Genomic DNA, 13,143 nt, shown 5'->3' with positions numbered 1-13,143 from the left:
ACATCAGAGAAATCCCAAAAGAAAAGCATTTCCTCTGTAGTATACAGCCCATAAAATGTATTGGAAGATTTTTTTTAATAGAAGTAATTTACACATCTGTTTAACTTTCTGGCACCAGTTGATTAAAAAAAAAAAAGTTTTCCACAGGAGTACCCCTTTAAATTCCAAAAAGTTGGAGGTGTGACATCAGGTTTTCTGGGACCATGAGCCCTGAAGATGAAGGTTCTCGACGGGGGCACCCCAACCACAAAGACTCGCGTCTGTCGTCACTGTAACAGCAGGAGAAAGGATCCAATGAATTCCCATAGCGAGATTATTTTTCTTCATCCACCATGCTAATGAGGCTTTTACCTGATGTGGAATTTGTAATCTCTTCTCTAAAGACAGTTGGGATCTGTCCCATACTTTCAAAATCAGGGATTGAAGGGGTCTCGAATGGCTTTGAGCCCATAGTACTGCCGGTATACAGGATGTCATTGAACCTAAGACTAACATGGCTGTTCTTATAGGATAAGAATTTCTCCGTATCAGATATTTTATTTTCAGCTGAAGGGAGAGAATCTTATCTTCTGGGAGAAAGGTCTTTTGTTTCTACAAATTTAGGATCATGCCCAGAAATTTCTTCTTCCTTGCTGGAATTTATATACCCAAAAAGAAGAAGCTATTTGACACACATATGAGTACAAAATATATCAATCTTTATTATTGCACAAATGCAGAGAATGTAATAAAATGCATTAAAAAGACAGGGAGGAATTCACAACAAAATGGCGGCAGCCTGGGACTTATAATGTGTGAAATGTTTAGACCAAGTGGGACATTGTATAAGAAAAGAATAGGCTAAATTGTGATATATATATACATAGCAACAATATGCGCAAACATGCCATTTATAGCAGCAAAATAGATGTGATGTAAGTATATAGCAGGAATCAATGCTGTACATATGTCACACAGCTAGCAAGTATAGCAAAGAATTAAGTGCAAATGCAGTCTATAGTATTAGATGTTACCACTGCCAATATCAGCCCATACAATCTAAAACAATATGCTATGAATACCAACCACACAAGCTTAGAGAGTCAGGAGAAGTCCTAGGATGCCGCCACCCCAACACGTGTTTTAGTCCTAAGACCTTCGTCCGGGGGTCAAACTGTTAGCTTGCTGGAATTAAGTCTGACTTCTGCCAGTTTATGATCCAGCCGAGGTTCTGAGGACAAGACAGAGTTAGAAGGAGGTGCTGATAAAGTGTCTCCTTTGACTGGGCAATAATTAGTAAATCGTCCAGGTGAGGAATTATTAAAATTACTTTTTGTCTCAGATGAGCAACCACCTCTACCAGTGTGATTGTGTTGAATTGCAAACCTGAGGTATTTTTGATGAGAAGGATGAATTGGTAGGTGGAAGTAGGCATCTTTTAGATCAATGGTGCACATCCAAGAGTCTCTTTGAATCAGAGGTATGGCTGTCTTCAGGGTCTCCATCTTGAACCTTTTGTATGAAATAAACTTGTTTATATTTTTTAGATTTATAATAGTTCTGAACGTGCTGTTTGGCTTGGGCACCAAAATAGATTGGGGTAGTGACCCAGACCTTGTTCTAAGATGGGGACCGGAATGACAGCTACTAGAGACAAAAGATCCTTTATGCCTGAAAAGAGATGTTTATTTAAAATGTCTGATCCGGGATTTGTAGAACAAAATCTTGGAGGAGGAAGGCTGATAAACTCTATCCTGTATCCCTGGGATATGGAATTTCGAATGAAGGGATTTTTACATTTACATTACATTTTTTATTTTGTTTAGGTTTTTTCTAGATAGGGAAATCTTTTTTCCCGTCAGCCGCCTGTTCTAGAATTTTTTCAAGGACCGTGCCAAAGACAAGATTATCATGGAATGGGATGGTACAAAGCTTAACCTTAGAGGTAGAGTCACCTTGCCAATTTTTAACCCATAGGGCCCTTCTAGCGGAGTTAGATAAGGTGGTGGATTTTGCCACAAATCTAATTGATTCCGTTGGTGCATCCACCAAAAAGGCTGTGGCTAGTTTTAACATTGGAATGGAAGATAAAATATTTTCTCTAGATGTTTAATTGAGCAAAAGGCTCTCTAACTCCTCTAGCCATATAAAGAGAGACCTGGCTAAGGTAGTAGCTGCAATATTGGGGTTGATTAAAGCCAAAGAGGCTTCCCAGGATCTTTTTAGAAGACCATCCATTTTGCGGTCTAGGGTGTCCTTAAGCTGAGCCCCATCCTCAAATGGAAGCGCTATACTTTTAACAACTTTAGAAAGCTGCACATCCATCTTTGGAGGTTCACTCCACAGATTTACTTCATTTGAGTCAAAGGAGAAACGATTGCGAAATTCTTTAGGAACCTGCAAGCGCTTATCTGGAACCTGCCACTCATCTGTAATAAAAGTTTTTATGCTATCATGAATCGAAAAAACTTTCGTTTTTTGAGGTTTCAGACCAGCAAACATCCTGTCCTGGACAGACGTAGGTTCTGGAGTATCTATTATATTCATGGCATTTCTTACAGCAGTAAGTAAGATATCTGTATCTTCAGAATAATAATATTTTTTATCATCCCTTTTAGGAGGAGTGTCTTGAATTTCACCCTCTTCTTCAAAGAAAGTAACACCAGAATTAAAATTTTCATTAGAATCCGAGTCTGAGTCCAAAACAATAGCCGTTTTTTGCTTTTTGGGTGGAGGAGGTTCAGCCACAGGCATATCAATAGTAGCGGGAGCTGAGGTACTAGGCAATGCAGTAGCTATGGCAGACTGTACTGGCTATTTAATAAATAAAAGAAGCTCATCCATAAAGGACAGAGATTCTTGGAAAACAATTCTGTCAGTGCAAGCTTTACAAAGGGGTTAAAGGGGTATTCCAGGCAAAACCTTTTTTATATATATATATCAACTGGCTACGGAAAGTTAAACAGATTTGTAAATTACTTCTTAAAAAATTACTTATTAAAAAATCTTAATCCTTCCAATAGTTATTAGCTTCTGAAGTTTTCTGTCTAACTGCTCAATGATGATGTTACGTCCCGGGAGCTGTGCGTGATGGGAGAACATCCCCATAGGAACTGCACAGCTCCCTGGACGTGAGTCATCAGAGAACAGTTAGAAAGAAAACAACAACTCAACTTCAGAAGGATTAAGATTTTTTAATAGAAGTAATTTACAAATCTGGTTAACTTTCCGGAGCCAGTTGATATATAAAAAAAAAGTTTTGGACTGGAATACCCCTTTAATGATGGGTATCTGGTAGTACCACAGCACAGATTCCAAATTTTTTGGACTTAGATTTAGATTCCTTAACAGTTTCATTAGAGGATTCTCTTTCTTTTGATTTCTTCGGGGCCTCCTTATGGGAATACCCATAAGAATCAAAACTATATACTACTTAAGAAAGTAGAATTTAGGGGAAAAAAGCAGCATAGAGCAAGGCAATATGGTGCTAACCCCAAAGAAACCGCTGCTATAGAAAACACCATGTGATACATAAGAAAAAGCAGCACAGAAAGTAAGTGAACCCCCTAACGGCCTGCTACTCACGGTTACGGCACATCCATGACTCAGAGGGATGTAGGATGGAACAGAGGAGCAATTTGTACTCCTCTGTTCAAACTTGGCGCCCCTCCATGCTTCTCCGGCATTGCGGTGTGCGCCACCATCTTGGGGGAGGGACTTCCTGTCCCCAGCCAATGTCCAAACATGCACACATCCATGCAGATGTTTTAACGCGGAACAGCCAGGGAGCTCCAAGGAGTACTGAGACTGGCCAGAACAGGACTCCTGCTGCATAAACCCGGACGAGCGCCGAGGCAGGAGGAAGGGACCAGGAGGCAACAACCTGGAGGGAGCACGACCCGGTGGAGTCCAGGGGGAGGGAGATGCCAGCATGACCGAAGCCCCCATTGCCTGGCAGCCCCGTCCGGAGCAGAAACCAGCCCACCAGAGGTAAGAACCTCACTCTCCGTGTCTGCTCCTAGGAACAGGAAACACTGAGGGGTGGATGGGGAGGGGCCTATTTAACCTCTCAGTGTTTCCTGTTTCTATTAGAACTACAAGGGATAATCTCATGGTGGTGCTGTCATGATGACAGTGAAAATAGCAGTTTTTGAGCTATAGATTTTGCTAGAAAAATGTCTTACAATATATGCCAAAAAAGGCAATATTTTACATCTCAAATGCAAAAAAAAAAAAAAGAGATTAAATGAATGGAGGAGGCAGGGAGTGATTTCACGAGTGGGTGTGGCTGTGGCGTCCCGTCTTGGTCTCGGAGGAAGCGCCCTGCATCTTTGGATAGGGGATAAGATGTATAAAGCCGGAATACCCCTTTAAGCTGTAAAATAAGGGCAAAAAAACTTTACGGATGGCTGTGATTACATCAGGTTACATTGTATTTGATATGGCCATTTGATCTCTCTTTTAGTAAAAAAAAAAAAGAAAAAGTTAATTTTTGTTATATATTTCTATATGTTAATTATTTTATCACTTATACAGTGTAAGGGAACTTGCAGAGATCAGTGTGAGACATTTCTTATTTGGTTCCTGAAGATGTGGAAGAGCAGATAGTAAAAGTGAAGCAGGAAACTCAAAGTGTGGATTTAATTACCAAATATATAAAAATGACGCTATCAAGGTAAAGAAAAACAATGACAATAGTTTATAGCATAGGATTAAATATTCATGGATAGAATTAGCCATTTACTTGTAGTATGGGTTAATATACAATTGTTTAAAATAGAGAGTTCAAATTGGAGTTGACAAACGTAGCAACGCTAACATTAGAAAGAAGGCAATTTTGAGGAGACGGCAGACAACAGTAGACTTATTAACAAATCATAAGTAATTTTGTAGTAAGTAGTTGCAAATAATGGTCAACAATATACCCCAAACCACTATGTGTCATTGGAGCAGCAATCTGCCAAATATAAACTACCCTGCGCTAATGTAAAATAGGGAGTTGGTTTTATTATATTAGGATTTTACAAAATATGACAACACATGTTAATGTTCTACTGAACTAAAAAGTTAAAGCACTAATTTTAAATATTGATGTTGTTACTTACTCTAAAAATAAATCATAAGAAAATATGCAAAATTAATGCATAAAGTGATAAAATAAAATGTGTTGTAGCTAAGAAATTAACCTGTAATCAAAATATGAGACTGTAGTGAACAGAAATGGGACTAGAACAAATATAAATTATGGTAAAACAAAATTATTTATTTTTTATACATTTCACAATAAAACCAAATATAAAGAATTTCAATGAAAAATACTTTTATGTAAAGAAAATATAATGGAAGTACTGTAAGCGGAGGTCTGCTTACTGATCTACTCTGCATGGCCCAATCTCCAGGAGAAAGAAATAATGTTGAACCACTCTCTGGGCATTTTGAGGCTCGGTTCACACAATGTAAAATGATAAGGAAAAGATGGTCATAAAATAAACATTGTTTAAAAAAACAATGGTCATAATTCCAACATTTGCTTTTCCAAAGACTTTCATAGAGCACAATATTAGACAAAAATATGGCCGGTTTTTATGCTTATTTTACAGCCATATATTTCTTGTGATTTTCCAATGTTCGTACCCTACCTTGGACCATGTTCACACGCCGAAATTTCCAAATGGAATTCCGCTGAAATGTTCAGCTCGGAAATCCCGCTCCAGCAGAGTCCCATTGATTTCAATGGCATTCGCTGCACGTACACACAGCAGAATTTTCACAGCAGATGTTTGTGCCGCGGAAATCCTGATTCCGGCATCCGCAGAAACATTGAACCTATTCAATGTTTCTGCAGATTCGTCTCGGAAATGCATTGCTCTCTATGGAGACGGCGCATTTCTGAGCGGCTAGTGCCGCTATATCAAGAAAGTGTGCGGAATGTCCGCCCATATTTTCCAGCAGACATTCCACACATTTTTGGCCATGTGAACATGGCCTTAAATGAACAAAATACCTCACAGACACTTTAAAAAGGGAAATGCATTAATAGTTTCATAGTATATTCATAGGTTTGGTAGGTCCCACCACTGGAATCCTCAGCTAGTGAGAGAACTGGGGTTCCTCAATACTTATTCATCAATTGACCGATTTACCCTTTGAAGTCTATGGGGAAAACCTGCAACTTTTCATTCCTCCCATCAAATAGTTTCTAATTTAAATTTGTGAACAGTAGTCAGGGGAAATAGGAACTACACCTATCCTGCATGTATAGCATATCCTGATGAGAGCACCCCGACAGCACTTTATAAAGGGAAACAGTGTCATTTTCTTGTACTAACTATTCCAAGATGGAGCATACTTAAATATATATTTGCCAGAAGTCACAACATAATTAATATATGTTTGTTTAATACACCACTTCTGGGCTTCTACATGAAAACCAGTATACTACATCAAAAAAATAATTCTGTTCCGATATAAATTTAGCACATTCAGTTGTGGATTATTTTACATGATTGTACATTATGTACAGTAAGTGAATTGCTTTCATACAACAGTATATTCTAATCTCAGTTCTTGTTTGTCTGTGTAGCATGATTGTACATTATTGTAAAACAAGACTGAAATGTGGTTTGGCAAGTGTATTATGAATAAAATTAAAACAAAGAGCTGACTCATTTGAGTCTCCTACACATACTGCCCCCTATTGGGAAAAAAGGTATGAAATAAATATTTACATTTATGCTATTTTGTCCATAATGTAGACTTGCTTTAGTCTATGATTTTACTTAGCTATTATGTGTAGGGAGATTAAAAAAGCATAAAGGGGGAACTAGAAATTAGTGCATAAGCGTAATTGACTTATCTATACACTAAATAAACATAAGCCATTACCAAACCATATTTGGCCAACAACTTTCTCCTGGAAAGACAACTCTCTGCAGACACCTCTGGCCCATTGAAAATCTAGGGTACTATTTGTCATTAATAATTCTGGTGTTTTCTTTAAATGCCATCAAACACCAGGACCTGAGTGTATTAAAGAGTCTACGGGTCTATTCACATGACAGAATTTCAGCTTGCGGAATTCCGTCTCAAATTAAAGCCCATAGACTTATATATGATTCCGCACTCCCATTCACACTGCACTACACAATCCCATAGAAGTCTATGGGCTTTCATTTGAGGCGGAACTCAACAAGCGGAAATTTTGTCTTGTGAATAGACCCTACCTCTGCACACCCTGTATCAATGCCCCTCAGGAAGCATTATGCTGTGTTTGCTTTCAACACATTTCTATGAAGGAGTGACTCCTGTCTATTGGTCAAAACTATCAACATCACCTTTGTATATGTATCCTTTGCCATTTGCCTACATCCAAAATTAATCAAAATTCCCCGTTTAGTCAAAAAAGATTTTATCACTTTGAGCCATAAAAATGTTTTATTTTTGAACATATTTTAAACAAGTCATCTGTTACCTGAAAGCAAGTTATCATTCTTTATAGAAGGAAACTTCAAGGTCATTTCATGCTTGTGCCTGTGAATCATCAGGTGATCCTCAGTGGGGAATCGCTGTAACACAGAAAACAGAAATGTGTAATAAATCCTTGCTAAGGAGTATCAATACAACACAAACTGAGCTGTAAAGGTAAGAGGATCCATTAAAGCCATCTAGGGCATGAATAAGTAACTAGATGTTACTTACAATGTTTGTTTCTTCACACGACAATACTTAACTGAATACCTATTTGTTGGGCGTCAACAATAACAAAGTTGAACTGCTAGGCTGGGGTACATATTTGGAATCAATCAGTACCTAAGAGGTTGTCTCATAAATACAGCCCTTGTCCATGAGCGCTGTAACTACAGTTCCATCTCTGGTGGAATTTAACCCCTTAAGGACTCAAAACAATCTTCGTTTTTGCACTTTCGTTTTTTCCTCCTCATCTTCTAAAAATCATAACGCTTTCAATTTTGCACCAACAGAGCCATATAAGGGCTTGTTTTTTGCGTCACCAATTGTGCTTTGTAATGAAATTACTTATTTTGTAAGATAATCTGCGGAAAAAAAAAACTATTTGTGGTGTGAAATGAAAAGAAAAAAACACCACTATGCAAATTTTTAGGGCTTCCGTTTCTACACAGTACACTTTTTGGTAAAAATGACACATTATCTTTATTCTGTAGGTCCATATGGTTACAGGGATACCAAATTTATGTAGGTTTTATTTATTTTACTCTTTAAAAAACAATTATAACTACATGCACCAAAATTAAAAATTAATGTTCAAAATTGTCATATTCTGACCCCCTATAACTTTTTTAGTTTACCACGTTTGGGGCTATATGAGGGCTTATTTTTTGCAGAATTAAATCTAAAATGATGCCTAAACCATTACCAACTAACGCTGACTCATAAAAAATAAATAAACAGTATTGGCATCTAGAATAGATTCCTATGCATAAATCTGCCACATCTGCTTAACGTAATTGTTTGGAATATTGTTTATGCAATACTAATCCCTTCTCCCGATGACCACAACAAATCATCGAGAGAAAAGGACATGCAGATACTTGGCAACTCTGTGAGGTCACAAGTGATTGGAAAACAATAGGCAAGAACAGTCACTCAACAGCACAATGTGCAGCCGAAAGATGAGATGTTTTCATCTCTCCAAGTTCAGCTGTTCTCAGACACCATTTGGCCTGAAGAATCCATCAATTTCAACTACTAATGCCTTGGGGTTGAAGATTCTGTTTTACCTAATCTTTTCTGAAAATAAATTGAGCTACCTTCTATGTTTTAAGAGATTTGGGACTAATACCTACAGAATGAGTAACTGTTTAGCGGACACCTAACTAACATTATGGATATCTAGACATAAGGTGAATGTATAGGTAAGTCTGAAAATAAGGGTTCCCTGGCCCGCTCCAGTCTGGTTAAGGGAAGCTGAAAATAGCCATGCCAGCTGTAATTTGTATAGCTCCCCTCAATGTTGTTAAGAGCTGCATAAACAGTGTAGCACTGCCAGCTATGCTGTTTACTTAAATGGGCACTGTCAGATACAAAAACTTTTTATAAGTTGTACATCTTGATAATACATTAACCTTTCTAATATACTTCATAAGAAAATGTTATTTCCTTTTTATAGAAATCATGGCTTGTAAAATCATGGCTTTGTCTAAGCTGAAGCACAGGACAAGTGAGGGTGGGCTAGCACTCCTCTGTGTCTGATAGACCGGAGAGAGCACAGAGGAATACTGTCTGATAATACTCCTCTGTGCTCTCTCCTGTCTGATAGCACTCCTCTGTGCTCTCTCCTGTCTGATAGTATCCTCTGTGCTCTCTCCTCTCTGATAGTACTCCTCTGTCCTCTCCCCTGTCTGATAGTACTCCTCTGTGCTCTCTCCTGTCTGATAGTACTCCTCTGTCCTCTCTCCTGTCTGATAGGACTCCTCTGTGCTCTCTCCTGTCTGATAGTACTCCTCTGTGCTCTCTCCTGTCTGATAGTACTCCTGTTGGGTCTATATTATTCTGATATATTGATCGCTATATCTATACTCATTTGCCTTTGCTAAATGCTATATGCTAATGCTCAATATTGCAGAAGAATTTTGCTTTCCTTAATTCAAAACATTTCAGCTTGCCCTTTGCCTGTAACTAAGATTAGAACCTCGAGATGGAGACTCTGGATACAAGACGTCTAAACATTGGACTTTGTGGAAAGATGAAGAAATCTCAAGCTAGAAGTCTTGCAACATAAATGACTTATGCTACGCCAGGGTCAAATGACCAATCAGCACATAGAAAGATGCATAGTTTTACCTTTCACCCTCCCCTTTTTGTCAGTTTGTAAAAACCAAATTGACTTCCTGTAATAAACAGAACTCCCTGGGGTACCGAGTAGGGGACTCATACCAACCTGGCCTGGAGTGAATTTTCAAAGTGAAATTTTGAAGTCGGAAATTAGTATAGCGGTAGTCACTCACAGATTAAGGCCGCACATTAACGCAACATCCTTATCACTCCTATGTGCTCTCTCCTGTCTGATAGTACACCTTTGTGCTCTCTCCTGTGTGATAGTACTCCTCTGTGTTCTCTCCTGTCTGATAGTACTCCTCTTTGCTCTCTCCTGTCTAATAGGACTCCTTTGTGCTCTCTCCTATCTAATAGGACTCCTCTCTGCTCTCCTGTCCGATAGCATTCTTCTGTGCTCTATCCTGTCTGATAGTACTCCTCTGTGGTCTCTCTTGTCAAATAGGACTCCTCTGTGCTCTCTCCTGTCTGATAGTACTCATCTGTGCTCTTTCCTGTCCTATCATAAAAATATAAAATGTGGATGTGCGACCATGTCTGTTTCCTCTACTTGAATTCCCATTGTGTTTTCTATCCCCTCCTTTTTATTTTTTTTTCTTGGTCTGCACTCTGCCCCATCCCCTCAGCCCAACCCTATATAAGTAGCAGGTAGCTACACAGGGCCCCTTCCTTTCTGGCAGCCTCCCAGTATGACTGGGAGCACATGGCTAGTGAGCTTTTGCACCTTGTTCACATTGATGTGGTGCTGTGCGGCGTCCATTGCTGCTGTGGCACCGTGTCTGTGGGGAGGCGCGGCCCTAGGACTGGTTTGAATGGCATTGGGGCTGCTCTGCCAGTGGGTCCGTCCTTTCCCCTGTGGGCACTGGTGTTGCGGCGGTGGTGGTCACCGCCCAGTGCTACGCCATTTTATGCTAGGGACGTTAGGGACCCACTCTAAAAAGGTGGCCTTGACGTGGCGAGTGGGCTTGTACTTTTTGATCAAAATGTATACTAACAACCTGTTAGTTTTTGAATTTATGCTGAGAAGCAAGTAGATCAAAATACTAAATGTGAATGTGCGACCGTGTCTGTTTCCTCTACTTAGATTTCAATGTAAACTGAATGACTGAACACAGCTTGAAATCCTGCGCATCAAATCTGTGCATATTACTGTACGTGTGAACAGACCCCTAGGGTCTATTCACACGTACAGTATTGTGCGCAGACTTGATGCGCAGGATTTAATGCTGCAGATTTCAATGTAAACTAAATGACTGAACACAGCTTAAAATCCTGTGCATCAAATCTTGCGCATCAAATCAGAGCAGGATATTGTACGTTGCGGATCCTCTGGTGACCCGACCCATAGTGTGCCTCCAGTTTGCCGCTGCGAGCAGGCCAGGGGGCATGCAGGGTGGGGTGCTAGGTGACAACAGCTGGAGGCACACTATGGGTCGGTTCACCGGCCGAAACGCAGCATAAATATGCTGCGGATCTGTTACATGTGACCCTACCCTTATGGTGTATTCACACATACAGTATTCTGCACAGATTTGATGCACAGGATTTTATGCTGGAGATTTCAATGTAAACTAAGTGACTGAATACAGCTTCATCAAATCCTGTGCATCAAATCTGCGTAGGATACTGTACGAGTGTATAGACCCTTAAAGGGGTACTCTGCTGCTCAGCATTTGGAACAAACAGTTTGTTCCAAATGCTGTGCAGTGGAGTACCCCTTTAAGCATCTTAGGGTGGCCATACAAATTTTGGTAGATCCATGAAGAAAGCACTTGATTCATCTGTACTTCATCTGTACTTACAGAGTATCCTCAGGAATTAATTTCTACAATTTACTGTGTACTGCCAAGAAAACTTCGCAAGTCCAGGTAAATTACAGATGAAGCACAGGGTTACCACTTATATCTACCACAATGGGTGTATGGGCACCTTTATTCTTCCTTATACAGGGCTGTATGAGGGCTAATTTTTTGCGCTGTGATCTTAAGTTTTTATCTTGTTTGATATATATTGGACTTTTTAAGCCCTCTTTAAGGCTACCTCAACAGTGGATCATCCCCTCAGAGATAGCGTGGTGGGGGTCTGATCCACACCACTACACCACCAGGGACCGTGTAAATGTCCCACTAGCTGACAGCAGCAATCGAAAAAGTTCATAGCCGGCCACATGCCATCAATATAACCTGCATATTTCCCTCCTCCCCATCCCCTTTCTCTCTTCTGTGTGTCTTTGGTTACTGTGTCATAGAACATAGCATTACAAGGATTGAGGAGGTTTGTAAACATTCAAAGAAAGCCTATATACAAAGAAATGGGAAATACAGGCTGCTTAAAGGAGATGAAGATAATAGATTATAAAAGTTTCATGTGTTCATATATACTATTCATGAATCTTTGAATCCCTTGTGCCACCAATACAACTCTGACCTGCCAAAGCATTGTCTTTCCAAAAGTTCAAAATGTGTCCAGAATTAACATTTTCAGCAGTTTTTGCTACAGCTACAAGAGCTCTTCTGTAAGATCAGCCCAAAAAGAGTATATTTTACTGGTTCACTGGTTGTCTTTTTTATACAATATTTTTAAGGTAGTGACTGAGCGCTGCATTCTGGGAACACCCCAAAAACATGCCATCTTGGAGATGCCCTAACCCAACTGTCTAGCTATCACTATTTAGTATTTAGTCAAGGTCTTACCAACATATCAACTTCACGGATTGAGTGGTCACTTTCTGTCTAATACTTTGACAGATGAGTTTGTAATGTAACAATCAATGTTATTTACTTTCACCTGTCAGTAGGTTACATGCTGTAGCCAATCAGTGAATGTTTTAAGTAATATAATCTGCTCTTGACACACATACAATGCTTTGTATTAAAAAAAAATGTATACATATTCCAAGGCCCGGTGTAAATTTCAATAAGTGTTGATACAAAAAATACTTAAGAACAATTTCATATCCTTACCTGTGAGCAGCCAGGAGCATTGCATACAAAGGACCGGTCCTGCTCCAAATTCATCTCTTATTCTTCATATATCTAGAAAAAGATACAGTGATGATTAGATACTAAGGCATCCGATCACTTCATAAATATTAGTTTTTTTTCTTATTTTATTAAATAAACAATATAACAATATCATAAACAATAAGGTAAAAGTAAAGAGAACATGACAATAATACTTACTAAATACCGTATTTGTATGAAATCATACAGCATTTAAAGTGTGGATTATTCCTTTTTTATTTAGCAGTGACCCTCCCAAATTTCATAAGATCTTTTAAACAGAATGACTGTTTATGAATATTCATTCAGAGTCCCACCCATGCTCAGTCTTCCCTGAAAGCATAATTTTTTC

General features: G+C 39.1%; 1 protein-coding gene across 8 annotated transcripts in view; it reads right to left on the bottom strand.

Annotated features, from left to right (window-relative positions):
* CREB5 (cAMP responsive element binding protein 5) overlaps nucleotides 1-13,143 on the bottom strand; it is a 616,745-nt gene that overhangs the window by 408,847 nt on the left and 194,755 nt on the right. For all 8 annotated transcript variants that reach the window (XM_056519876.1, XM_056519873.1, XM_056519872.1 and 5 more), the window contains exons 2-3: nucleotides 12,753-12,824; nucleotides 7,451-7,544 (exon numbers count right to left, since the gene is read on the bottom strand). In XM_056519876.1, the coding sequence (XP_056375851.1) occupies nucleotides 7,451-7,544; nucleotides 12,753-12,806 (148 nt within the window). In that variant the 5' untranslated portion in view covers nucleotides 12,807-12,824. The remainder of the gene's footprint in view (nucleotides 1-7,450; nucleotides 7,545-12,752; nucleotides 12,825-13,143) is intronic.

This window comes from Hyla sarda, chromosome 5 (assembly GCF_029499605.1).
Source record: "Hyla sarda isolate aHylSar1 chromosome 5, aHylSar1.hap1, whole genome shotgun sequence".
Classification (NCBI taxonomy): domain Eukaryota; kingdom Metazoa; phylum Chordata; class Amphibia; order Anura; family Hylidae; genus Hyla; species Hyla sarda.
The sequence above is the reverse complement of the archived record's forward strand: the minus strand, read 5'-3'. Positions and strand labels throughout refer to the sequence as shown.